A 25,718-nucleotide genomic window follows, 5' to 3' on the forward strand; every position below is an offset into this window, starting at 1 on the left:
ATAATAATAATAATAATAATAATAATAATAATAATGTAAATTTTTATGGCCACAATTAATATAGAATGTGTAATGTATGAAAATATATTCTGTGGTAATCTGACATAGAGTGCAGTCTTGAAACGCAAACAAATCTTAATTAAACCTCAATCTCATATCGTATTTAATAGTTAAATAACATAAGGAGGAAAAAGTCATCAATGTTTGATTTTTGTGTTATTAAAGAACAGATATGTAGGCTTCTAAGGGGTAGAATAAAACGATGTCAATCACTTACTCTGTTAGAAGCTCATTCTGAAGTTTAGTCCAGTGTATTGTGGTCCTGCATTTCTTTGCAGACACTTCTTGCATACTGCTCTTTTTTTCTCTCGTAAGAGTACATTCATATTCTTATGTATTTTAATGTACGTCTGTACTGTGTGCATTGTCCTTGAACAAGGAAGTTATGTTATTATTCAAAATAAATGTCATCCCATTTTTTTTGCCTCTTCTCTTTCACCTTTGTCCCGGTGTTATTTATTTATTTGTTATTTTCTTTCACCATATTTAATTTATTGTGCTTTAGATTAGAGGAAGCGACCCAGGAGATACAAGGTAAAAAAAGAGCATCCTAGCCCATAGCCTTAGTAAATTGTACAGTGTGATGCTGCTCCTCCTACCATTGGCTGCCTTGGTCAGATCGTCAGGTCTCACCCACTCCAGCTACCAATGTGACTTCTCGCACACAGCTAGTGTAGCCAGAGGCGGGGGGAGAAGGAGGGACGAGTCGGTGGTCCTGGAGGTGACGTCACGGGAGGGAGTCACTGGAGCCCAACAGGAGAAGGATTACAGGGAAAGAAGCGACAGTAACCGGGAGTCAGCCAGGCACAGTCTGTGAGGAACCTCAACTTTCAAAGAAAGTTCAACAACTAGAGCACAGCCACCCGGATCACTGCAGCCCTCATCCCAGCTACACAGGGGTCATTAAGATGAAATATAGCAATGTGGAACACATCCTTGGCACATTAATATAGATACACGTATGTACTACAGCTAACAGCACGTGTGTGTCTGTGTGTCGTCTGCACTTGCCAGGTTGTGCTGCACTTATTCCCAAACCGACCACTTCGCTAACATCATTGCATGTTTTCAGCTCTCCTCTTTTTCCTCATATATAAATATTATTTTTAAAGCAGATTTTTTTTTCTTACCTTCTGGGTTTGATTTTACATTTCAAAGAATATTCGTATTTTTTTTATTTTATTTTTTTGTGAGGGGAAAAATAAAGATTGCTCCAAGAGGATTGTTATGAAGACTTTGTTTTAAAATACAAGCAGCATGGAAGGCTCCAGTTTTGGGATAGACACTATATTGTCCAACGCTGGCTCTGGCAGCCCTGGCATGTTAAATGGAGACTTTAGGGACAGCAGAGGCACGGATTTTAGAAATCAGAGCCCCCTTTCTCCTGGCTCGGAAATAGACACTGTGGGGAGTTCGCCTTCTTCTCCAATCTCAGTTAGTATGGAGCCTTCAGATCAGCACCGGCTGGTGGACAGCGCACATCTCCAGCCTCAGCACCTCCACCATCACCTCCAGCACCACAGCCAGCAGCCGCAGCAGTCCCCTCCTCAGCAGCCGGCCCAACTTGCCACTGCGCCCAGGACTTCCACTTCTTCCTTCTTAATTAAAGACATTTTGGGGGATAGCAAACCGTTGGCTGCCTGTGCCCCATACAGCACCAGTGTGTCCTCACCTCACCATACTCCGAAACAGGAGGGTAATGTGTCTTCAGAAAGTTTTCGACCCAAACTAGAGCAGGAGATGCAAGATGGCAAGGGTAAAGGGGAAAAGATTCGCGATGACTTGAATTCAGACATTAAAGGACATGGTGAGTTTTTGGGGTATTCTTTTTCCCCCAAATGTTGATGAAATTCTAATATTGGACACAAAATATACAGTTTGTAAGGTGTGTGTTATTTATGCTGTGACGTCCATTATATTTACCTTAGTGACGTTCGCCAATCCACATGTTTTATATAGTGAAATAGTTATTTGACTTATGCAGCAAATAAAACACACACACATTTTTATATATATATATATATATATATATATATATATATATATATAAATATCTATGTCTGTCTGTCTGGCAGTCTGTTTATCAATATCTTAAATACAGTGTGTGATTTAGCTAAAACATACAATTACAATATAAAATTCAGAGACTTAAACATGTCAGAATACTATTAATTGTTCTCATGATCGGAATAGTGTATTATGTTTATGTAAGCGCCAGACATATAGGATGTATCAGATCAATTGACCAAAGAAAGTGAAATATATAATTCAAATACATTAAACAATCAAAAGACTTAAACATATTTAACATACGTTTAATAATTTAATTTTGCCACTGTATAAATTATAACATGAGCTGGGAACAAAATATAATTAACGTAATACCAAACCAATCATGTTTTAGTTGACACATAAATACTTTGTGAAATATGTGGTTGATATTGTAAATTCATATTGTAATTATAAAAAAGATCTTTTTTAATTAGGTTCATTTTATTTTTTAGTTGCTCAATGACATTAATTAATTTTAAGCAGTTAAAATATGTGAAGTTGTGCCGCAAAAGAGCTATTATATATTTGCTGCTGCTATTAATGAACACGCACACAAAAAACGGTTTATCTAGGTATAGTTTTTTCTCTCTCGCACATTAGTGATCAAAAACAGATGTACAGTCTGGCCTGGCGATATTTTGTGTGTGTACCATCCTCCCCAGTGGGTCAATTAGAGAGATTATTGTTCTTCCTGCAGGGAAGATAAAGGAACGATGGGAAAAAAAGCTGGTACAAAAAGAGATGGTTTTTGACATATCGATTTCTCTTCAATTTAGCAACAACAAAAAAAAAGAAAAGAAAAAAAAAATACTAGGTTGATAAATAGTATCCGGTGATGTTATCGTTCTCACCTGGTATGTCGTGTGCAAACAAGATAACATGATAACACATAGCTGACAGGTGACGGCGGTGATGTTGATGATATTGATGATAATGTTTATACTACTACTACTACTACTACTACTACTACTACTACTACTAATAATAATAATAATAATAATTATTATTATTATTATTATTAATAATAATAATAATAATAATAATATAATTGTTTCGTATGATGAATTTCACCCAAATTGCACAATTATTTCAAACTTTGTAAGTGCTGTTTATGCCTTTTTTTCTTCAGTTATGTGTATTTACATCCCTGTTTATATAGGTACAAAGGAAGAGGGAGATCGGGAGATTACAAGCAGCCGGGAGAGTCCTCCAGTTAGGTCCAAGAAGCCTAGAAAGGCGAGGACAGCCTTCTCAGATCACCAACTCAACCAGCTGGAAAGGAGCTTTGAGCGTCAGAAGTATCTGAGTGTGCAGGACCGCATGGACCTGGCCGCAGCCCTTAACCTCACCGATACCCAGGTCAAGACCTGGTACCAGAACAGGAGGTGAGATCATAGTTAGGGCAGAAGACTTACAGCACAGGTGGAAGATTGACAGACAGACAGAGAGTACCAGGGTGACTGACTGACAGACAGGGTACCAGGCTGACTGACAGAGATAGGCACAGAGGTAGGGTGTCACAGAAGCTGGTAGAAAAAATAGTGCATGAGCAGTAAGCATTAATAAAAGCAGTTTGAAGACTCATATAAAAGCATACTTTGCCATCACATGCAGAGACATAGAGACAGGTAAAGACTGACACTTGACAAAGACAAGCAGGCACACAACATGCACAGGTAAAAGGAAACGGATAGAGGCAGACTGACAAACTCAGACAGGCAACACAGGCCCACTATCAACAATGCAGACAGGGGCAGCAGATATTGGGACAAACAATACACATTTGTAAAATAATTGTAAAAGGGGCACTAAATCATCCACAAGAAACATACAGGCAGAGAAATCAGTAAAATGTAGATTAAAACAGATAAACTTACAAGTAACACAGCCATGCACTCATCCACAATTTGTAAACAATAAGATCTCTCTTCTGTGGTCAGTCTCTGAAAATATCAATACATCGTCTGGGTAGAGGACCCTTGCATTATTGTCCCTGAGTAATCACAGGCTGATTACTAATGCAGCTCCTAACATAAAGTGCAGAATCATCTGCCAGTAGTGTTTATATTCAATCCTGGAGAAAAAGGCCCACATTTCACTTTATCTATCCCAGGGTGTTTTGATGAGTTTCATATGCATAGAGGAAAACCCACAAACTGCACATAATGAGATAAATATGGCTAATTAAAAGCTTCAAAGCAAGAAAAAACATTTCAACTAATATACACATGAATAAATAATGTCTAAATCTTGATTACAAAACTAGGGACATATTACTCTTCCTGTGTCCCAGGAACACACTGGGAAGCATTCCCCATTGGATTCTCATTATACAGCGTTATATCGGCGCTAGGGCTGCTGTTTTGTATAATTCAGTTAGAAAATATTTTTGTCATTTGTGGTCACTTAACAGATCTGTCCAGAATGTATTATTATAATGAAAACATGCATATCACATGAATAGTATAATGGGCTACATCAAGCCAGCCCATGTCCCTTTAGTAGAATGTCCAGGCTGGTCGTGTAGAAGCAAATTAAGTCCAGTTTTATTTTCCATAATTTTCGGTCTCATTACATACGGCTCCAGCCACCCTAATTCTGTCGGAAAAAATTAGTGTCATTTGTATGCAATCTAACAGCGTGTCAAGGGCTTGTTTATTAGATTCGCTGATGCCTCACTTTCCACCAGCTCGCAGGCTCTCAGCTACATAGCCTTGGCAGGGAGATTTAATAATCGCGTCAGAAATTTGCTCTCCAGTTATCAAAGACACAAGTAGGAAAAAGAGGGTTATATTATGATATTTACTTAATAGCATTTATTTTGATTCCCTGTGACATTTTGTTGGGCTGTATTCGGGATAGAGTACGTGAATGCATAGGGTATCTATCCTGGTAGGGATGTAAAACTATAACTTGGACACTGATATTTATTTGACATAAATTGTTAGTATAATTAATAAAGTGGTACAGTCGTTTCTTTTCGCTGCGTTTCTTTTAGCGTGTAATGAAGATATAAGTTACGACTCTTGAGCTGACCCATCCCTTCTGCCTGCACCACATAAGCTGGTGATATCTAGTGAGTGAAAGGATTGGCAAGAAATCTTCTAATAATACTCTACCTTTAATAAAGTCTTCAGGCTGGGGTTAAAGGGAGCTCTTGTTAGTCTTTCTTTTACTTAAGGTAAATCCACCCCAGCTGGTGATTTGAGGCAGGCCTGCCTGCAAAGGACTGTGCATTACTGTTTACACATGAGACCTTCATTAGAACAGGGGGAATCATCGAAGACCAATAAAGTGTGGCACTATTATTTGAAATGATGCATGAGGTTTGTGTCCTATATTCTATATGCTGTACTACATGTACCAGACTGTACTCATCTCAAACTGTGATCTTGCTTTTCTTTTCCTATAGGACAAAATGGAAGAGACAGACAGCGGTGGGTCTAGAGTTGCTAGCTGAGGCTGGGAATTATTCTGCTCTGCAAAGGATGTTTCCATCTCCTTATTTTTATCACCCCAGCTTGCTTAGTAGTATGGACAGCACAACGGCAGCTGCAGCAGCGGCAGCAATGTACAGTAGCATGTACAGGACTCCACCTGCACCTCACCCTCAGCTACAGAGACCCTTAGTCCCAAGGGTTCTCATTCATGGCCTAGGACCTGGGGGGCAACCAGCCCTTAACCCTTTGGGTAATCCAATCCCTGGTACTCCTCACACGCGGTGAAACATCACCCCATTTTCTTCAGCACTATCACACCCCAAAAGGACAACAAAAAAACGAAGGAGATTACCAGGAGGGACATGGGGCCACATTTTTGGACAACTCCTCTGTAAAAGCTAATACATCAAGCACCTACTGTACCTATATAGAGCGGGAACCCTATATTGAATGCGAGACAGCAAAACTTAATTGCAAAATAAATACCGAAGATGAAAAGAGACGGCGCTCTGCGCAGTATGGGAGAGGACGACGCACTGCCCGCAGTTGCTGCACTTCCCGGAGTGCTGATGAAGAAAACTCAAGTCCAAAGGGAAAAAAAAAAAAATCAGCCCCGGAGAAGTCAAAAGGGACGAGGACAAGGGGACTAGGAACTTTGCACTGATAGCTCGTGAGCGGATTCATTATGAAAAGTGGCATGCTCCCTAATATACAATGTACATTTTGAAAGACTGAAATATCATATTTATTATATGTTGTTCAAAAAAAAGTCACAACTATTCGTTGATTTTTTTATGTCTTTTTTTGAGGCAACTCAAATAAATGCTTAGAGAAAACATATAGTTTTTTTGTGATTGAAATTAAAACACAACACTTAAAAATAAAATAAAAAAATAAAATCTATCTTTTTTAACAATTGCTTACGTTGAAAAAAATAATCTGGTTTTAACTAAATAAAAAAGCACGAGTGCAAAGCGATTTTATTGTAACCATGGATCGTTTTTTTTTTTTAAATACACAAGGTTGAAATTATTTTGATTTGATTTTTTATGATCTTAGGTACTGTATATTAAAAACATAGAACAACTTTTGGTCTAGATTTCAATTAAAATCACAACCATTTTATTAATACATACTATGCTTGACACAAGGTCTGTTTAGAAAGTAAACTATCGGGGAGTGTTTTTTTTTTTTTTTAAGAGATAGCCGTCGGCAGCAAAGTGTCCTCGTTTTTTATGAATTTTAAACAAGTTAATGAGCAAAATGAATGATTTGTAAGGTTGGGTGGCCTGCCTGGGAACTGAGAATGTGAATCCCAATCTGACAGCTGTTCCGGGGAAGCTAAGAATCTTAGGGAACAGACAGTAAGCGAGAAGGGACACTGGGTGAGCAATTACATAGCTTAAATTCTAAGTAAAGATCAGGCACACAAAAATGGGACATCATTTTATACAACTAATTTGTAAGATATACCAATATAAATTCTAATAAGTTGAGTTAAACTGTCACATATTCAGTGTGCATTTTATTTAACCTTTTCTATGCAGAACTATATTTCATACAAATAAAAAAATAGTAAAACATATTTATTTGTACAGGATCAATTTTATAGCATTCTAGTGGCACGTGTTTATTAAAATTTGTTGAACAAATTATCCCGATCGTTCTTTAAATGCGAAGGTAAAGTCAGAATTATTATAAAAGCGGAAGGTGACAAAACACTGCAATGGGGAAAAAAAAACAAAAAAAACAAGAATAAAGGAAAAACAACAACTAAATGTAGTCACAGGTTGTAATAATCAATCGGACTGCCAGGTTCTACTTGCCAAAATTTATTAGCGTTACAATAATAAGCTAAGACCTTTCAAGGTGAAGACAATATTTTCTTTCACAGAATTACAAAGATATACAGCAATTATATATAAAAGATTCATGTTGTTGAATCTTATGAGATCCTCTGAGGTTTGTGGTAGATTCTGTTGTCTCCTTTCTCCGTTCTGTACTGAAAGAGCCCCCGGGCACATTTATTTGGGCTTTGCTAATTAGGCAATGGGTTACTGATTTCTCTGCTAATAAATTTGCGTTAAAACCATATTGACCTCTGCTGCAGTCCAACAATGGGATAGAGAAAGACCAGGAACGCCTCTCTCGTTTGTGTCCTTGTATTTGGCGTAATTATGCCAAACTGGGGACCTTACAGCCAAACGAAGCTTTGCAGCCTGGACTATGAACAACAGTTATTATTCTTTCACAAGACTTCATTTAAAGAAAACCTATATATCATCCTGTGTGATTACTTGCTTTAAGTACTTTTTGTATTTTTTTTTATTACGAGAAACACAATGCTAGATATACAGCAATTTCCAGTTCTTTTGTTTGCAATACAGATAATATAGTAAAAGGCATAAATGATTTCACTTCTTGAATTAACCTGCATCGATTTAATATAATTCTGTATAACGTCAATAACATACACTCTATTGGTGGTTGACTGTCTGTTAATGGACGATGTTTAAATAGCAAATGTGATATAATTTATTCCAAAGAGTCCACATTTTTTTGTCAACAGACAATATACCTACTGTGCTGAAGATTTTAAGAATTTTGTGTTTTATACATGATTATAAATGTAACATTAAACCCAGAAATATATGCAAACAGAAGAGATCACATCCTTATTGGTTTGTACAAAAAGCTGTCATTTGTGAATGACCTAGAAAACCAGGATTTTACAGCTTTTTTTTTTTTTTAAGATGTAAATCTTTGCTTGACTAACATGCTTATTATGGCGTTTATAAGAGATCACAGTTTCTTTCATTCATTGCCTCCAGCAAATCTAAGCTTTGCCAACACCAGAACCAACAGTGAGCTGCTTCCACAGAATGTCCTTGGAATGGAGATTTGATCACACGTTCACCAAAGTGCACTGGTGAACATTATCACCAGCACGAAAAGGAACAGACACATCTTGCACGTTTTAATAAGCACATTTCATGCATTCTTAACTTCTAAATAATACTGACAGGGCAAATATAGTTTTTTTTTCTATCCCACAAGAGAGAAAATATTTGGCACAAAAAAGCTTAAAATAGAAAACACAGTTCCCTATATTTACAATTCCGACGCTATAAAACGATTTAAAGTCGACTCTGTTATAAATGCGACTGACTAGAGACATTCCAGATCTATGAGTTTAGAAAATAAAGTCTATTATGTTGGAAGAGTTGAAAAGATCGTTCAGAAAACCGGCCACATGTGCCTTTAGAGGGAAGTAAAGCACAGTGGGGTGAGAAGCAATAGTTCTGTACATAGTGGAGCCTGCAATAGTCTATCAACAAAAATGGCAAGTGTTACTTATAAGTGAAAAGTAAAAGTGACTCAGAACAGCCATAAAGCGGTTCGGTGTACATGGCTGTCCTAGCCTCTCTGGCATTTTCTCTATTCACTAGTTTACAATCATTTAATTGGTCATTTTTGAAGTACATCTATGTCCGTCGTCTAAAAAAGAAACAGGAAATTTTGAGTTGAGTACATTTGAAGCATTAAACTGTTTGCATGTAAAATGTAACAAGTTAAATGTGAGCCTTTATGCTGAATAAAAGTTGATTGTGTCACATTGCAGCACCATAGACAGCTCCCACATAGACATACAGAACTACGCGGACCTTACGTTATAGTGGAAGATACCAACTAATGAATAATTAAAATTCTTACGCCATTCATTATCTTTTTTTCTCATTTCGCAATTCTTTTTCAATGTGAAGATAAAGCTTTTATCTGATAATAAATAATGGCAATTTATGAAACATACATTATACCTTTACGTTAATACAAAAAAACATTCACGAAAGCCACAAAATTCCAAACCACTATAAACCGTCATCACCCATTTAAATCTGTAGTCACATATTATAGAAAATACTTCTCTTTTTAAATAGCTTTTAAGATAAAACAATCACACTGATACACGTCTGTAACGCTAGAAAGGAAAATATTCCACACTGTTATAAAGTAATTTACCGATAAAGCCATTAGTTCTGTGATGATGTAACCTAAAATAGAATTATCTTTTTTTTGTGAGGTAAAACACTAGATTCACAACGGGCTTGAGCTCACATCATATGCTCAATTGTTTAGAAAATGTATTTGCTGACGAGTTTGGGGGTCGGCGACAGATTGTGGGACCCCCTCATGACTAGGAGAAACAATACTGTTCTTTAGCACCTGCATTGGAAAAGAACAGCAGTGTTTAAAAAAAAAAATAGTTGTGATTCGCATTTCCTATCTCTGTATTGTGGAATTAACAGCGAAATTGTCTTTCTCTATTACTCTAATAAAGTGAAGTCTGCGTGATGGGTAAAAGCATATTTCTTGACTAAAAATGCCAGAGGAAGGTAACAGGTCATTACAACCACCTAATGACTAGCGCTTGAGCTTAACTGTGGGTCATACACACTGAATAATTATGATGGGAAAGGTGAATGTGATGACATGTGGCAGAATAATGTGTTTACAGAAAATAATGCAATGTTTACAATGTCTCTGGATTGTTAGATTTCTCCTCTTGCATTGAACAGGGAGTTTAGATAAAATATTGCACAGTTTTTGGCTGTCTGGTTTGTATTGGGTTTTGGTTATAATAAGTTAATTGGACCTTTACTGTTAGGCCATACATAGCAGGTCATCAAGATAAAGTAAGGAAGTTTTCCGTATTTATAGTAGTAGAGCTGTCAATCATTATCTTAATGTAAAAGTGCAATTTCGGATGTTGTCTATATAAAATAACAAGGATTACTGTAATGTAGGAATTAACGTGGCCAATGTGGATGATATTATTTTAGAGTTTCCAATCTATGAAAAGCATACAATAGATAACTGAACAAGATGTTTTGGCTTTACAAATAAACAGGTGAACTTCTACATCATATGGCCAGTCTAAGCCTTGCTTAAGTGGTATTGGCCTCCTGTTTGGAAAGAAAGGTGAGATGTTTTACACCTGCATACAGTACCTGTTATTAGCAGGACACCTCAAGCAGAGGTACAGTAGTTATCACGTTGTAAAAAACACAGGTGCAGAATAGTATGATGAAGGCAATGCATAAATAGGATTAAAACATTAGAGGGAATAAATGTATGAGGGCATGTCATACCACAAGCTTGTTGGACTAATTTGCTGGAAAGACTGCTCTTGGTCTCCCTAGAATGGACCCGCAAAGCTTCCCTGGTTAGCCAGTTTATCACAAAGACAATAATGAAGACTATGTAACCTATTGTATCTTCAGGGTTGAAAAATGACTTTTTGGACTATCAGTGGCAGCTGGTAAATTTTAATGAACCGTATTTACAGTAATGAGCCCTTAATAAGCAGAAAAGTTAAAATGAAAGACTATATATATATATATATATATATATATATATATATATATATAGCAAATAGTATCGACAGCACACGGTAAATAATTTACCGCGTGCTGCCGATACTATTTGCTGTCTACTTGGACTCCTGGCTGGGGAAGTTCTACGGCTGGCACCGGGACCATCATTTCATAAAAGGTGTGCTGCCCTACAGACTATGTTATATATATATATATATATATATATATATAATGAGGATGTACACCTGTATGCCTTACATGTTTTGTACTGTGCATGCCCTGTTCTACAGAATTGTGATGCCAGGGTTGTGCTAAGGAAGGAGGAGGTCCATGTACGGTTTCAATTTTGGGGGGGGCTCCCTCCTCTCTAGCCAGCTGCTGGGCAGTGATTTAGTGAATATATTTACACATGTGCAGTTCTTCTGGGAATTGGCACTGTGGCTATTTTTCTGGATATAGGGGGCAATTCAGCAGAGAGAGTTAGATTTGGGTGGCTTATTTTGTTTCTGTGCAGGGTAAATAATGGATGCTTAATTATTACACTGCAATTTAGATTTCAGTTTGAACACACCCCACCCAAATCTACTCTCTCTGCACATGTTATATCTGCCCCCCCCCACCCCTTTGCAGTGCACATGATTTTGCCCAACTGCTAACAAATTTGCTGCTGCGACCAACTTTGAATTAGGCCCTTAGTTCTAATGCATATGTGGAAACACTGGGAAAATGCCTGTTGTTGCACTTTCCCAGTGATTTGTGCAGTGCTGCCACTGTCACATGGGACTATAGAGAGGTAATGATAATGAGTAGTTTTGAGCAACATGTGAGCAGGTTCCTCATCTTGATTTCCAGGTTAAGGTTATAAATGAGCAACTTAAAAAAAAAAAATACACATTGAAAAACAAGGAGCGTTTTGTCCTGACCATACACTTTCCAGAGCAGGAAGGCAGGAAGATAGGGATAATATCCAGTGCTAGGTAGCTGGAAAACAGTAAAAAAAAAAAAAAAAAAAAAAGGGGGAAAGAATTTTATGGAGGTGGCCAACTGAAAAATACATTGTATTTACTGATGTTGGGGATATCAGTTCAGGAGTACAATTGCTGAAAACACATACTGGGCCGCATCTTGCTTGCAGCTTCAGCACATCACCTAAAGCATGGAGTTAGAACAGGAGTTTGAAAACCATCTATCATCTTTCCACAGGTAAAGTGATTCCATATTGCATACCTAATTCTTTTATTTCCACCTACCTGCACTTTCCACACCTCAAGAATAGTCTGTTTTGAAAGTTTGTTCGCAAATGTGAGTCTACAACATCCCCCACCAGTAATTAGCATACTGTACAAATTGTTCAAGCACTAAATCACCCTTTAACATCTGATCCAGTATCTCCTACAAAACGTCATCGCCCGAAAGGCCTATACACCAAGGCTTGGCCTTCCAGTTTCAAGTCTGCAGCTTAAACATGCCAGCTAAAGCATGGAGCTAGAAAAGGAGTTTTAACTGGATTTGGACTTTGGCCTAATCTCTAACCACAGATGAAACAATTTCTTAATCTCTGCAGTTCAGGAATGTTACTACTCCCCCTGGTAATTCTACCCATCATTGCACAACATTATGTGTCATTATTCAATGGCAGATTTTACCTATGAGCTGCAGGACTGTAGCACCCCCAGTAAAATGTACCACCTCAGCGAGCCAGTTGCGGTTCGTGACTGCACTGGCTACACTTTGACTGACAGGGACTTCCTGTTGAAAGTGCTACCTGTCAGTCCCCTGCAGCACATGCAGTCCCATTGGGAGGTGTTTTCTCCCTCTGGTAATGCCAGACTGGGCTGAGATTACCAGAGAGCATGCTCAGGGGTGTCACTAATATGGTGACACCCAGTGCGGTGTATTTAATGTCCGTGTGGTAAAAAAAAGAGGCATGGCTTCACAAGTAAGGGGCATGGTCTCGTGCATAGGTGGCATGGCCTCGCAGCCCAAACCCCCTATTGTCCCAGAGATGCGGGATGCCCCCAGATTCCAGTGAGAGTGCAGTGTCAGCTGCAAACCAGTGACAGGAGCCAGGTGCTGCATGTAATGTCACAGTGCAGCACTCTGCTCCTGTCAATTAAAATGTGTTGGCATTTTGGGGTCACCCCTCGGCAGGTGACACCCAGGTGCGGCCTGCATACCCCACACCCCTGTTGTGATGCCACTGAGTGTGCTTCCTGTGGGAAACCCCCAGTGTTGGTTTAGGACATGAAGGGCCCACCAGGGGAATGCAGTGGTAGTTGCCCATGCTTACTGGTGTGGCCTGCCTCCAGAAAGGGGTGTGGGCAGGCCCCATAGAAGCTTGGCTAACCATTAGAGAGTGCATGGTACAGGCCTCGTAATAAATATATGTAGTAAATACTGCTAGTGCATGCATGATACTGTCCCATATTAATAACAGCAATGCACTGTAGTCCTGTGCAGTAAAATGTAGCATATGTATAATGTATAATTTAAATGCACAGTCTGGAACCTGTTCCATAGAGGAGGGGGTGGACCCTCTGGCAGTGGGGCCCACCAGAGGTTTCCCCTGTACCCCTGTGGGCCTGTCCATATCTATTCATACCACCACAACATGGTCCATTTCCTGTGTTGATATCTATATTTTTTTATCCCATAGTATCCCACTGTGTTATACTTCTACTGTCACAAACTGAGACTTAGGGGAACATGTACTAAGCAGTGTTAAAAGTGGAGAAGTGAGCCAGTGGAGAAGTTGGCCATGGCAACCAATCAGCTGCTCGTGTATATGTTTGTAGTATGGAAATATAAATGTTATATCAATGCTGATTGGTTGCCATGGTCAACTTCTCCACTGGCTCACTTCTCCTCCACTGCTTAGTTAGTACATGTACCCCTTAGTCATTCTTACCCTGTCTGGTGGTGCTTTATAAAGTTGGGACATCCTGTGTTAGAGTGCTGTCACTGCATTAATAGGGGCCATTGGCGCAGCCTTGATGGGTTTGAAGAGCTGAGCACCAGTGTCTATCTGCCTTTCTGTACTCACATGACCTCTCCCACCTATCCCTTGCAAGAGTGCACCTCTGTACGTAAACCTGCACCTGCCATAAGCTTCTGGTCAGACCAATGTAGAACAAAACTCCTATGTGTGCTCACTTACCAGTGTGTGTTCCTTCTCTCAGATCCATTGCCTGGACCTGCACTGCTGTCAGCTAGATTCCTGCATGGCTGCTGCTTCTGAGTCTGCTTTGGTTACTTTGCAGTCTGATTCTGCTACCTGAATCTTGTCTGCAGTCTGCACTAGTTCCAGTCCAGTTCAAGCCTCTGGATCGTGTCAGTGTAAAGCCTCCGGGACCAGTCTGGTTCAAGTCTCCAGTTCCAGTCTGGTTCAAGCTTCTGGTTGCAGTCTGACTCCTGCTACTGATCACCTTTGATCCCATTCCGGTTCCAGTCCAGATAATCCTGCATAGTATTGCATGTGTTCACTATTCTAGATCCAGGGGGTTATTCAGAGTTGTTAGCAATGGTATGAATGGTCAACCATGTTAAGGTCGACATTCATTAGGTCAACCACTATCGGTCGACATAGACATGGTCGACATGAACTAATAGTCGGCACATCAAAATGGTCGTCATGGGACAGGTCGATACATGAAAAGGTCGACATGAATTTTTTAACTGTTTTTGGTGTCATTTTTACGTAACATGACCAGGAACCCCAATTAGTGTGATGTGTCCCATTGCATGGCTCGCTTTGCTTGCCATGCTGCAGGCAAGGTTCTTCACTCCACTACTGCTGCGCTCGGCACAGGTTCCCAATCGTAGTCCATGTGGATGCTAAAGTATGAAAAAGAAAAAAATATATTAAAAAAGCCATGTCGACATTTTCATGTGTCGACATTTTCATGTGTCGACATGTGCTGCGTTGACCATTTTTATGTGTTAACCATATGTCCATGTCAATGTCAACCAATAGTGGTCGACCCAATGACTGTCAACCCTAACATGGTCGACCATCCAAACGGATACCGTTGCACTGCAGGTGGGGCAGATGTAGCATGTGCAGAGAGATTTAGATTTGGTTGGGTTATGTTGTTTCTGTGCAGGGTAAATACTGGCTGCATTATTTTTACACTACAATTTAGATTTCAGTTTGAACACACCCCACCCAAATCTAATCTCTCTGCACATATTACATGTGCCCCACCTCCAGTGCAGCTTAGTTTTCCACTTTAGTGTGCTTTTTTAGTTTGCTAACAACTCTGAATAACCCCCCCCCCCCCCCTTCCCAGTCTGGTCCTGCCTGTTTACTACTTCTCTGTGCCAGCCTGTGTAATTATACCTGAAGTTTCCCTAAAGACTATTATAGCGCTTCTACTGCCTAATCTTCAGTTTGTTGGTATCATGACTTCCTGTAAGTCCTCTGAATACAATTTCCTGCTCATTGTGGTTTCAAGTGGACTTTTCACAGTTACACTTGCAGGGACCTTTTGTGTCACCATTGAAGAAGGTTGCTCTGCCGAGGGTTCTCCTTCTGGGTAACAGTTTGTTTTGACCGCATGGATTTAAGCAGGGATCTTACCCAAGGGGCGGACCATGCCCAGAAGTTGGCAGAACAAGTTTTATATCAGGAATCTGACCAAAAACAAATTCTCAAATATCTACTGGATTTTCATGTTCATATGGACACTATATAGACTTCCATTCCACCTGCACTTAATGTACCTCCTACTACATCAGATTGCTAAGAAACCATCTTCTTCTGGACCGAGATTGCCCAGTCCTGCAGCACATGATGGTAATTCTAAGGAATTTAGAAGATTCCTTAACCAATGTGAAATACAATTTCAGTGGCTAGCTTAGCATTTTCCTTCTGTATGCACAAAGACTATATTTATCTGATCCTGTTCTATACTATTTCAATGAATTTATTTCCACATTCAAGAACTTTTTAATGAATCCGTGAAATCTACTTTTACGGCTGCTGATGTACTTCTACTATGCCAGGTTCACCAGACAGTGGAGTAATTCCCGGCCAGCGCAGCTCCTGCGGCTTGCCGGGAGAACCTCTTCGCTGCCCGGGTCACAGTGGCCGCGTTTGACATCATGCAGCCGCTGTTTATGGGGGTCATTCTGAGTTGATTGTAGCTGTGTTAAATTTAGCACAGCTACGATCAGGCACTCAGACATGCGGGGGGACGCCCAGCACAGGGCTAGTCCGCCCCGCATGTCAGTGCCGGTCTTCACCGCAGAAGTGCAAAAGCATCGCACAGTGGTGATGCTTTTGCATTTGAGGAGTAAATCCCGGCCAGCGCAACTCCTGCGGCTGGCCGGGAGAACCTCTTCGCTGCCCCTGGTCGCAGCGGCTGTGTGTGATGTCAATCAGGCAGTGTCGATCACTTGGGAATGACGGCCTTCGGTCGTCCGGCATGCACCGGCGCACTGCGGTGCTGGCACATGCGCAGTTCCAATCCAATTGCTGCGCTGCGATAAACTGCAGCGAGCAATCGGGTCGGAATGACCCCCTACATGGACAGCAGCGATAGCATTAACATGTTAATGCAGCAGGAGGCGTCATTCCTCCTGCTTGTATTAGTGATCTAAGCTATATCCTAGGATGCCGCATCATATCATCCGTGACACCATTGGCCAGAAGCGTTACCAATGGGGTTGCACAAGTCAGCCGTTGTAGCTCTGACCAAGAGGCGAAGAAATGTCTGGATCTGGCCCAAGGTCTCTCTAACCATATTATGAATGTGTTAGCAACTGAGGTTCCTAAGATGTTGTATGAGTGTATCTCTATTTGCATTTAAATCCAGAAAAAGGGATCTAGAAAGAGTGAAGTCTTAGATGTCTCAAAGTTCGTCATCTTCCACCTTCTCGGTTCAAGTCTCCTCCTCCAGATGCAAATGGGAAGACCCCATTTCTCCCCAAAAGAAAGGGTTTACAGGATTAGTGCCAAGTTATATTTATATTGTGCTGCTCCTTAGCACATGATAAATGCATGAAATGCCACCCCTTAACCAATGATGGAGAAGTTAGATCAGGAGTAGTATTTAGCTCTCCAGTAAAAAAAAAGAAAATACTGTCTATTTCCAGTAACATTTTCATAAATTAAATAATCCTGGACCTTCTGTACCAATCTATGGTGGTATATCTACATGACTTCCATATATTCTCAACTGATCCATTGTAAACATGTAAAGAATGTTCTCCAATACTTGAGAGAAAATAAGCTTGTACATTTGGAAAGTGTACTTTTGAGGCCACATCCATTCCATTTCTGGGCTACAAAAGTTCAGGTAGATTTTTGCATGGAATGGATCCTGAGAAAGTCAAGGCAATCATTGACTGAACTCAACAAACCACTCTAAAATCTATGCATCATGTTTTGGACTTCGACAATTATTACAGGAAGTTTATTCAAAACTATTCCACTATTGTTTCACTTCACAAAAGAAGGTGCTAATCCTTTCCAGGGGTGGTCTTCAGTATGCCGACTGACGGATCCCGGCGCACAGTATACCGACACTTATTCTCCCTCGTGGGGGTCCACGACCCCCCTGGAGGGAGAATAAAATAGCGTGGCGCGCGCGCCACCATGCCCACAGCATGGCGAGCGCAGCGAGCCCGCAAGGGGCTCATTTGCGCTCGCCACACTGCCGGTAAGCCGGCGGTCGGGCTCCCGGCGCCGGTATGCTGGTCGCCGGGAGCCCGACCGCCGGCATACCATACTGAACCCCCTTTCCAGGGGTCAGAAGAAGCTTTCATGGCCTTTCAGAATCTTAAGAAGGCAGTTACCACTCCACCAATCCTTCAACAACCAAACATATCCGTTACATTCTATGTGGAAGTATATGCATCGTCCTCGGGAGTTGGAGCAATACTCTCACAAAAGGCAGAGGATGATCAGTGGCATCCATGAAGTTTCTTTTACAAGAAGCTTCTTCCTTCTGAGAAAAATTGCACCATAGGTGAGAAAGAGCTAATTGCCACAAAAGCCTGCCTTGGATGAATGGCGATATCTTGTAGAGGGTGCTCAGTTTCCTGTCACCATTCATACTAACACTTATTGTTTGTTGAACATGCTCAATCATGACAAGCTCGGTGGGCATTATTTTATTCTTGTTTTAATTTTTGTGTTACATTGCGACCAGTTCCCTAGAATCGGAAAGCCGATGACTTATCTTGTTCCATGCAAGCGGATGACATCCCTCCTGTCATTGACTTTCTATGTATCTCAGTCACCAAGACCAACAAAGTCCTTCCCAATGGAAAGACTTTCATTCCAGACAAGTTTTGCAAAAAGCTGCTGCATTGAGCACATTGCTCGAAGTCTGCCATTGCAGGGTGAGTATCCCTTATCCAAAATTCTAAATCCCCAATTTTTGGGTCCCCTACTAAGAGAATGACACATATATATATATATATATATATATATATATATATATATATATATACATGTAATTATCTCATCAGTATGGCACCTAAAAATCAGGGATTTTGAATTTTGGATAAAGAATACTCAACCTGTATTCTGGTTCTCACTATTCGGCATATGTAGTAGGTCTGCCAGGGGGAGCCTCTGCTCATCCCATCTCACGCCTCCTGTTGTTTCTCATGAGCCTGCAGGTGATGTTTCTACAGGCGACCTTGGGGTCGTTCTTGCCAGTCGAGGAGAGGGCAGTTCCGGCCGGCCGGTGTTGGGCGCTTCTGAGGGCGTGGCAGTTTCGGGTGTAGCAGTGTCGGCTGCAGAGGTGGAGGTTTCCTGGGCCTGCGGAGATGGTGAGCATGCAGTTTCTTCCCCTTCTTCTTGTAGTTCATCTTCTAGTTCTTCTGATAGTAGTGTTTTTTTTGAGTGCGCCCAAGCAACCGCGTAAGTTGGCTAAGCTTATTGCGCATCACATGGCTAAGAAAAAGAGTAAGGGTAAGGACCGTGGGGCTTCAGGTTCCTCCGACCCCCCGCTGTCTGCAGAGATGGTCCATTGCACCAATACGGCTGTTACTAGGGGGGGTTAGGAAGAGGATGAAAGAGAAGATTAGGAAAGGGAAATATGTTGACATGTTCACCCTTACGGAAGACATGCGGCAAGATTTTGACAAGGCTAGGAAGTCAGGCGGCATTGATGAGAATGCTTTTCGTAATTTTCATCAGTGGCTTTGTAGCTTCTTGGTCTTTTCCACTTGCTACGCTGAGAGCAGGCCTGCAGAATACCCTAATGTGGTCAAATACTTGTTTTTAGTCAAATAGTTATATCCTGCGCTCACCTTCCTTGGGTATCGGTTGTGTCAGCAAAATTGCAAATGAGGCTAAACCAACAACCTCACAATATAATGACAAGAAAAAGGTTTTGCAACTGCGCCTGGAAAGTATATGAATTGGCAATGTTTGGTAATACACCTTTTTTTATTAAATAATCAGGGTAAGCTACATAAATAGTAATGCAAACACAAATGCTGTCTTCCAGTAATAAGGAAAAATGAGAAAAGAAAAAAGAAAAAAGAAGAAAGAGATGGAGAAGAAAAATAATAATTACAATATAGCAAAGATGATAAACAACAATGCTAACAAAAGTTACGAAAAACCAGAAGGTTTGAAATTTTTTTATATGCGTGCATACACAAAATACTGTGAAATCAAGTATATCGTCCAAGTGTTGTGCTAGAAAGGAGCGTGGCGTCCCACCTCCTTATTAACGTACTTAATGTTTGAGAAATTGTCTGTAACTGTATTCCTCCACACAGTCCTGGTTTAATAAATGCTCCAAAGTGAATTAACGTTCCTCTGTGTTATAGATAAGTCTATTGCAAGCAATGATGCTAAGCAAATTACCTTTATGGGATTCTTTATTCCAGCAGCGTTTAGGTGAAAGGGGTACCCCTGGTGGGTAAACGGGGGGAATCTCAGAGGGATCGGTAATAAATAGCTCAGGACTGGCCGCTGTCTGACCTCCGTCTGGAATAGTGAAAAAGCGCCTGTTAATACAGACGCCGTCCACCAGCCCGATCGAAGGGATGCGGTCCTGTCTCTGAGGGGGAAAGTGATGCTGGCTAGAGACCCGAAACGGGAGTGTCCGCCGTGTATTCGGTCACGTGACTCCGAGCTCCGTTCTAGTCTCTGCGCGCCTCCGGAGTCACTTGCACGCCAGAAGTGCTGAGCTGTGTGGAGTGGATGATACAGCTGTCAGATTGAACAGTGAATGTGTTAACCACTGAAGTGATCTGTATTGCTCTTACGCGTATCGACCCATGTGGGTCTTCGTCAGGGAGTCCTTAGTAGCCATGTTTGGTGAGGGCTATTTAAGCCCATACACTCATTACCTCATCAGAGGAGGGGGGGGGGGGGGTGTCCAAAATGTCTTTCAAACCCAACAGAATTTGATGGTATAGTGATATAAAGAATGAACCAAAATAATAAATAAAATGACAGTAGATAACAAATATAGCAGAATACATTAAGATGAGATGAATAGAAATGGATATGCAATGATTATAGATTAATCTAAAGAACAGAGTGTAGTTCCGAAAAATGATAATAAAAAGAATTTGAATAAATGAATAAAATAAAATAAAAATGAATTAAAAATAAAATAAAAATAAAATATACGGGATACGATCACAGGAGACACAGGTAACAGCTCTCTAAAGGGGGGAGTACACGGTGGACAGTCCCGTTTCGGGTCTCTAAGCCTGCGTCACTTTCCCCCTCAGAGACAGGACCGCGTCCCTTCGATCAGGCTGGTGGACGGCATCTGTATTAACAGGCGCTTTTTCACTATTCCAGACGGAGGTCAGACAGCGGCCAGTCCGGAGCTATTTATTACCGATCCCGCTGAGATTCCCCCCGTTTACCCACCAGGGGTACCCCTTTCACCTAAACGCTGCTGGAATAAAGAATCCCATAAAGGACATTTGCTTAGCATCATTGCTTGCAATAGACTTATCTATAACACAGAGGAACGTTAATTCACTTTGGAGCATTTATTAAACCAGGACTGTGTGGAGGAATACAGTTACAGACAATTTCTCAAACATTAAGTGCGTTAATAAGGAGGTGGGACGCCACGCTCCTTTCCAGCACAACACTTGGACGATATACTTGATTTCACAGTATTTTGTGTATGCACGCATATACAATTTTTTCAAACCTTCTGGTTTTTCGTAACTTTTGTTAGCATTGTTGTTTATCATCTTTGCTATATTGTAATTATTATTTTTCTTCTCCATCTCTTTCTTCTTTTTTCTTTTATAATTTTTCCTTATTACTAGAAGACAGCATTTGTGTTTGCATTACTATTTATGTAGCTTACCCTGATTATTTAATAAAAAAGGTGTATTACCAAACATTGCCAATTCATATACTTTCCAGGCGCAGTTGCAAAACCTTTTACTTTTTAGTGCACGAGTTGTATTTGAAGTCGAAGGGTTATGCGTGGAGAGAGTATGACGAAAAATTTTGTCGGAAGCTGGATGGCAAGCTCTTGTTGCCTATGCGTTTCAAGGACGTGGAGGTTTGGTTGGAAGTTATCCACAAGTCAAGCCTCCCGTCGAACTCCTGGGCAAAAAGCAGGTTGCCGCTGGCGGGGTTAGTTTGCGTCAGGGGGCCAAAGGCAAGTGCTTTGCCTATAATAATGGGAAATGCACCAGGGGCGTTAACTGCCATTTTAGCCACTCCTGCAATGTCTGTAGTGCTGGCCATCTTGCCAAGGACTGCATGTCCAGAAGAGGTACCGACCCGGCAGACACCAGTAGGGGCTCTAAGTAATGCCTATTCCCCTATCAATGTGTGTCAGTTGGGCAGGTGGCTGAGTCTGTATCCCGACAGGTCAGATGCCCAGTTTTTGTTGGACGGGTTTAGTTACGGTTTCTACCTGCCCATATCAGATTCTCTGCAAGCCGTTGAGCGCAGGAATTTGAAATAGGCCTGTGAATTTCCATAGGTGGTGAGGGATAAGGTCAAGGCTGAGATGCGGATGCGGTTGGGCCGCATGTGCGGTCCTTTCTTCTCACTGCCTTTGCCTGGCTTGTGCATTTCCCCTTTAGGGGTGGTGCCCAGGTAAGTTCCACCTTATCCAGCATTTATCGCACCCACATGGTGGTTCAGTCAATGATGCGATACCTGAGGCAGTTTGCCAGGTGCGTTATCAATCATTTGATGAGGTTTTCAAAATAGTCCGGGATTTCAGTCCAGGGTCCCTCATGGCTAAATTGGACATTGAGTCCACTTTTCTCCTCCTCCCCTTACACTTCGATTCCCTTCAATTTATGGGTTTCAGATTGGGAAAGATTTTTATGTCGATAGGTGATTGCCAATGGGCTGTTCTGTCTCCTGTGCCTATTTTTAGAAATTCAGTACTTTCTTGCATTGGTGTATTCAGACCGCCTCCAGTGACCCTGGAGTTGCACACTACCTTGATGATTTTCTCCCGGTAGGCCCAGGGGACAACGCTGTTTGTGGAGATATCTTGAGCTCTGCCATTGGGTTGTTTGAGGTTCTAGGGGTTCCTGTGGCTCACGATAAGACGGAAGGGTCCACATGCTGTCTTAGTTATCTCGGCATCGAGATAGATACAGCTGCTGGTTGTTGTCGCCAGCCAGCTGACAAGGTCCAGAAGCTTCTAGGCCTCATCAAAGATTGCTTAGGCAGGCACAGGGTTAGGATTAAACAGGTTCAATCTTGGTTGGTCTATTTCAATTTTACGTGCAGAATCATCCCCATGGGGAGAGTTTTTTGGCGCAAACTTGAGAGGGCCACAGCCAGGACGGTCAGGCCTCAACATACCATTTACCTTTCCCGTGATGATCTCCGGGTCTGGTCCTCATTCTTGGTTTCTTTTAACCTTGAAGTTTTGTGGCTGTCGCAGTGTTGTTTTAATAGCTGCATCCAGCTGTTTACCGACGCCGCTGGCTCTAGTTGTTTTGGTGCCTTTTTCTGCAACAAATGGTGTGCTGAGCCCTGGCCAGCTTCTTGAGTCGCCCGGGGTTTCACTAGGAACCTCCTCTTGTTGGAACTTTTTCCAATAATTGTTGCAGTGGAGTTATGGGCTTTCAGGTTGTCGGATCGGAACATCATGTTCCATTGCAACAACATGGGTGTGGTACACGCTATCTATAACTAGTGATATGCACCGGAAATTTTTCGGGTTTTGTGCTTTGGTTTTGGGTTCGGTTCCGCGGCCGTGTTTTGGATTCGGACGCGTTTTGGCAAAACCTCACCGAAAATTTTTTGTCGGATTCGGGTGTGTTTTGGATTCGGGTGTTTTTTTCAAAAAACCCTAAAAAACAGCTTAAATCATAGAATTTGGGGGTCATTTTGATCCTATAGTATTATCAATCTCAATAACCATAATTTCCACTCATTTTCAGTCTATTCTGAACACCTCACACCTCACAATATTATTTTTAGTCCTAAAATTTGCACCGAGGTCGCTGGATGGCTAAGCTAAGCGATACAAGTGGCCGACACAAACACCTGGCCCATCTAGGAGTGGCACTGCAGTGTCAGGCAGGATGGTACTTCAAAAAAATTGTCCCCAAACAGCACATGATGCAAAGAAAAAAAGAGGCGCAATGAGGTAGCTGTGTGACTAAGCTAAGCGACCCAAGTGGCCGACACAAACACCTGGCCCATCTAGGAGTAGCACTGCAGTGTCAGACAGGATGGCACTTCAAAAAAATAGTCCCCAAACAGCACATGATGCAAAGAAAAATAGAGGCGCACCAAGGTCGCTGTGTGACTAAGCTAAGCGACACAAGTGGCCGACACAAACACCTGGCCCATCTAGGAGTGGCACTGCAGTGTCAGACAGGATGGCCCTTCAAAAAAATACTCCCCAAACAGCACATGATGCAAAGAAAAAAAGAGGCGCAATGAGGTAGCTGTGTGACTAAGCTAAGCGACCCAAGTGGCCGACACAAACACCTGGCCCATCTAGGAGTGGCACTGCAGTGTCAGGCAGGATGGCCCTTCAAAAAAATACTCCCCAAACAGCACATGATGCAAAGAAAAAAAGAGGCGCAATGAGGTAGCTGTGTGACTAAGCTAAGCGACCCAAGTGGCCGACACAAACATCTGGCCCATCTAGGAGTGGCACTGCAGTGTCAGGCAGGATGGCCCTTCAAAAAAATAGTCCCCAAACAGCACATGATGCAAAGAAAAATAGAGGCGCACCAAGGTCGCTGTGTGACTAAGCTAAGCGACACAAGTGGCCGACACAAACACCTGGCCCATCTAGGAGTGGCACTGCAGTGTCAGACAGGATGGCCCTTCAAAAAAATACTCCCCAAACAGCACATGATGCAAAGAAAAAAAGAGGCGCAATGAGGTAGCTGTGTGACTAAGCTAAGCGACCCAAGTGGCCGACACAAACACCTGGCCCATCTAGGAGTGGCACTGCAGTGTCAGGCAGGATGGCCCTTCAAAAAAATACTCCCCAAACAGCACATGATGCAAAGAAAAAAAGAGGCGCAATGAGGTAGCTGTGTGACTAAGCTAAGCGACCCAAGTGGCCGACACAAACACCTGGCCCATCTAGGAGTGGCACTGCAGTGTCAGGCAGGATGGCCCTTCAAAAAAATACTCCCCAAACAGCACATGATGCAAAGAAAAAAAGAGGCGCAATGAGGTAGCTGTGTGACTAAGCTAAGCGACCCAAGTGGCCGACACAAACACCTGGCCCATCTAGGAGTGGCATTGCAGTGTCAGGCAGGATGGCCCTTCAAAAAAATACTCCCCAACAGCACATGATGCAAAGAAAAAAAGAGGCGCAATGAGGTAGCTGTGTGACTAAGCTAAGCGACCCAAGTGGCCGACACAAACACCTGGCCCATCTAGGAGTGGCACTGCAGTGTCAGGCAGGATGGCCCTTCAAAATAATACTCCCCAAACAGCACATGATGCAAAGAAAAAAAGAGGCGCAATGAGGTAGCTGTGTGACTAAGCTAAGTGACCCAAGTGGCCGACACAAACACCTGGCCCATCTAGGAGTGGCACTGCAGTGTCAGGCAGGATGGCCCTTCAAAAAAATACTCCCGAAACAGCACATGATGCAAAGAAAAAAAGAGGCGCAATGAGGTAGCTGTGTGACTAAGCTAAGCGACCCAAGTGGCCGACACAAACACCTGGCCCATCTAGGAGTGGCACTGCAGTGTCAGGCAGGATGGCCCTTCAAAAAAATACTCCCCAAACAGCACATGATGCAAAGAAAAAAAGAGGCGCACCAAGGTCGCTGTGTGACTAAGCTAAGCGACACAAGTGGCCGACACAAACACCTGGCCCATCTAGGAGTGGCACTGCGGTGTCAGGCAGGATGGCCCTTCAAAAAAATACTCCCCAAACAGCACATGATGCAAAGAAAAAAAGAGGCACAATGAGGTAGCTGTGTGACTAAGCTAAGCGACCCAAGTGGCCGACACAAACACCTGGCCCATCTAGGAGTGGCACTGCAGTGTCAGGGAGGATGGCCCTTCAAAATAATACTCCCCAAACAGCACATGATGCAAAGAAAAAAAGAGGCGCAATGAGGTAGCTGTGTGACTAAGCTAAGCGACCCAAGTGGCCGACACAAACACCTGGCCCATCTAGGAGTGGCACTGCAGTGTCAGGCAGGATGGCCCTTCAAAAAAATACTCCCCAAACAGCACATGATGCAAAGAAAAAAAGAGGCGCAATGAGGTAGCTGTGTGACTAAGCTAAGCGACCCAAGTGGCCGACACAAACACCTGGCCCATCTAGGAGTGGCACTGCAGTGTCAGGCAGGATGGCCCTTCAAAATAATACTCCCCAAACAGCACA

At 42.0% G+C, this 25,718-nt stretch overlaps 1 protein-coding gene across 1 annotated transcript; it reads left to right on the forward strand.

The window, feature by feature from the left end:
• The first annotated feature begins 755 nt into the window (after positions 1 to 755).
• On the forward strand, positions 756 to 6,377 carry BARHL2 (BarH like homeobox 2). Its single transcript, XM_063938751.1, has 3 exons — positions 756 to 1,867; positions 3,272 to 3,497; positions 5,525 to 6,377. Exons 1-3 carry the CDS (start codon positions 1,318 to 1,320, stop codon positions 5,835 to 5,837), a joined length of 1,089 nt encoding a protein of 362 aa, XP_063794821.1. The 5' UTR covers positions 756 to 1,317; the 3' UTR covers positions 5,838 to 6,377.
• The last annotated feature ends 19,341 nt before the right edge of the window (positions 6,378 to 25,718 follow it).

The sequence above is a fragment of the Pseudophryne corroboree genome, chromosome 9 (genome assembly GCF_028390025.1).
Source record: "Pseudophryne corroboree isolate aPseCor3 chromosome 9, aPseCor3.hap2, whole genome shotgun sequence".
Lineage (NCBI taxonomy): Eukaryota > Metazoa > Chordata > Amphibia > Anura > Myobatrachidae > Pseudophryne > Pseudophryne corroboree.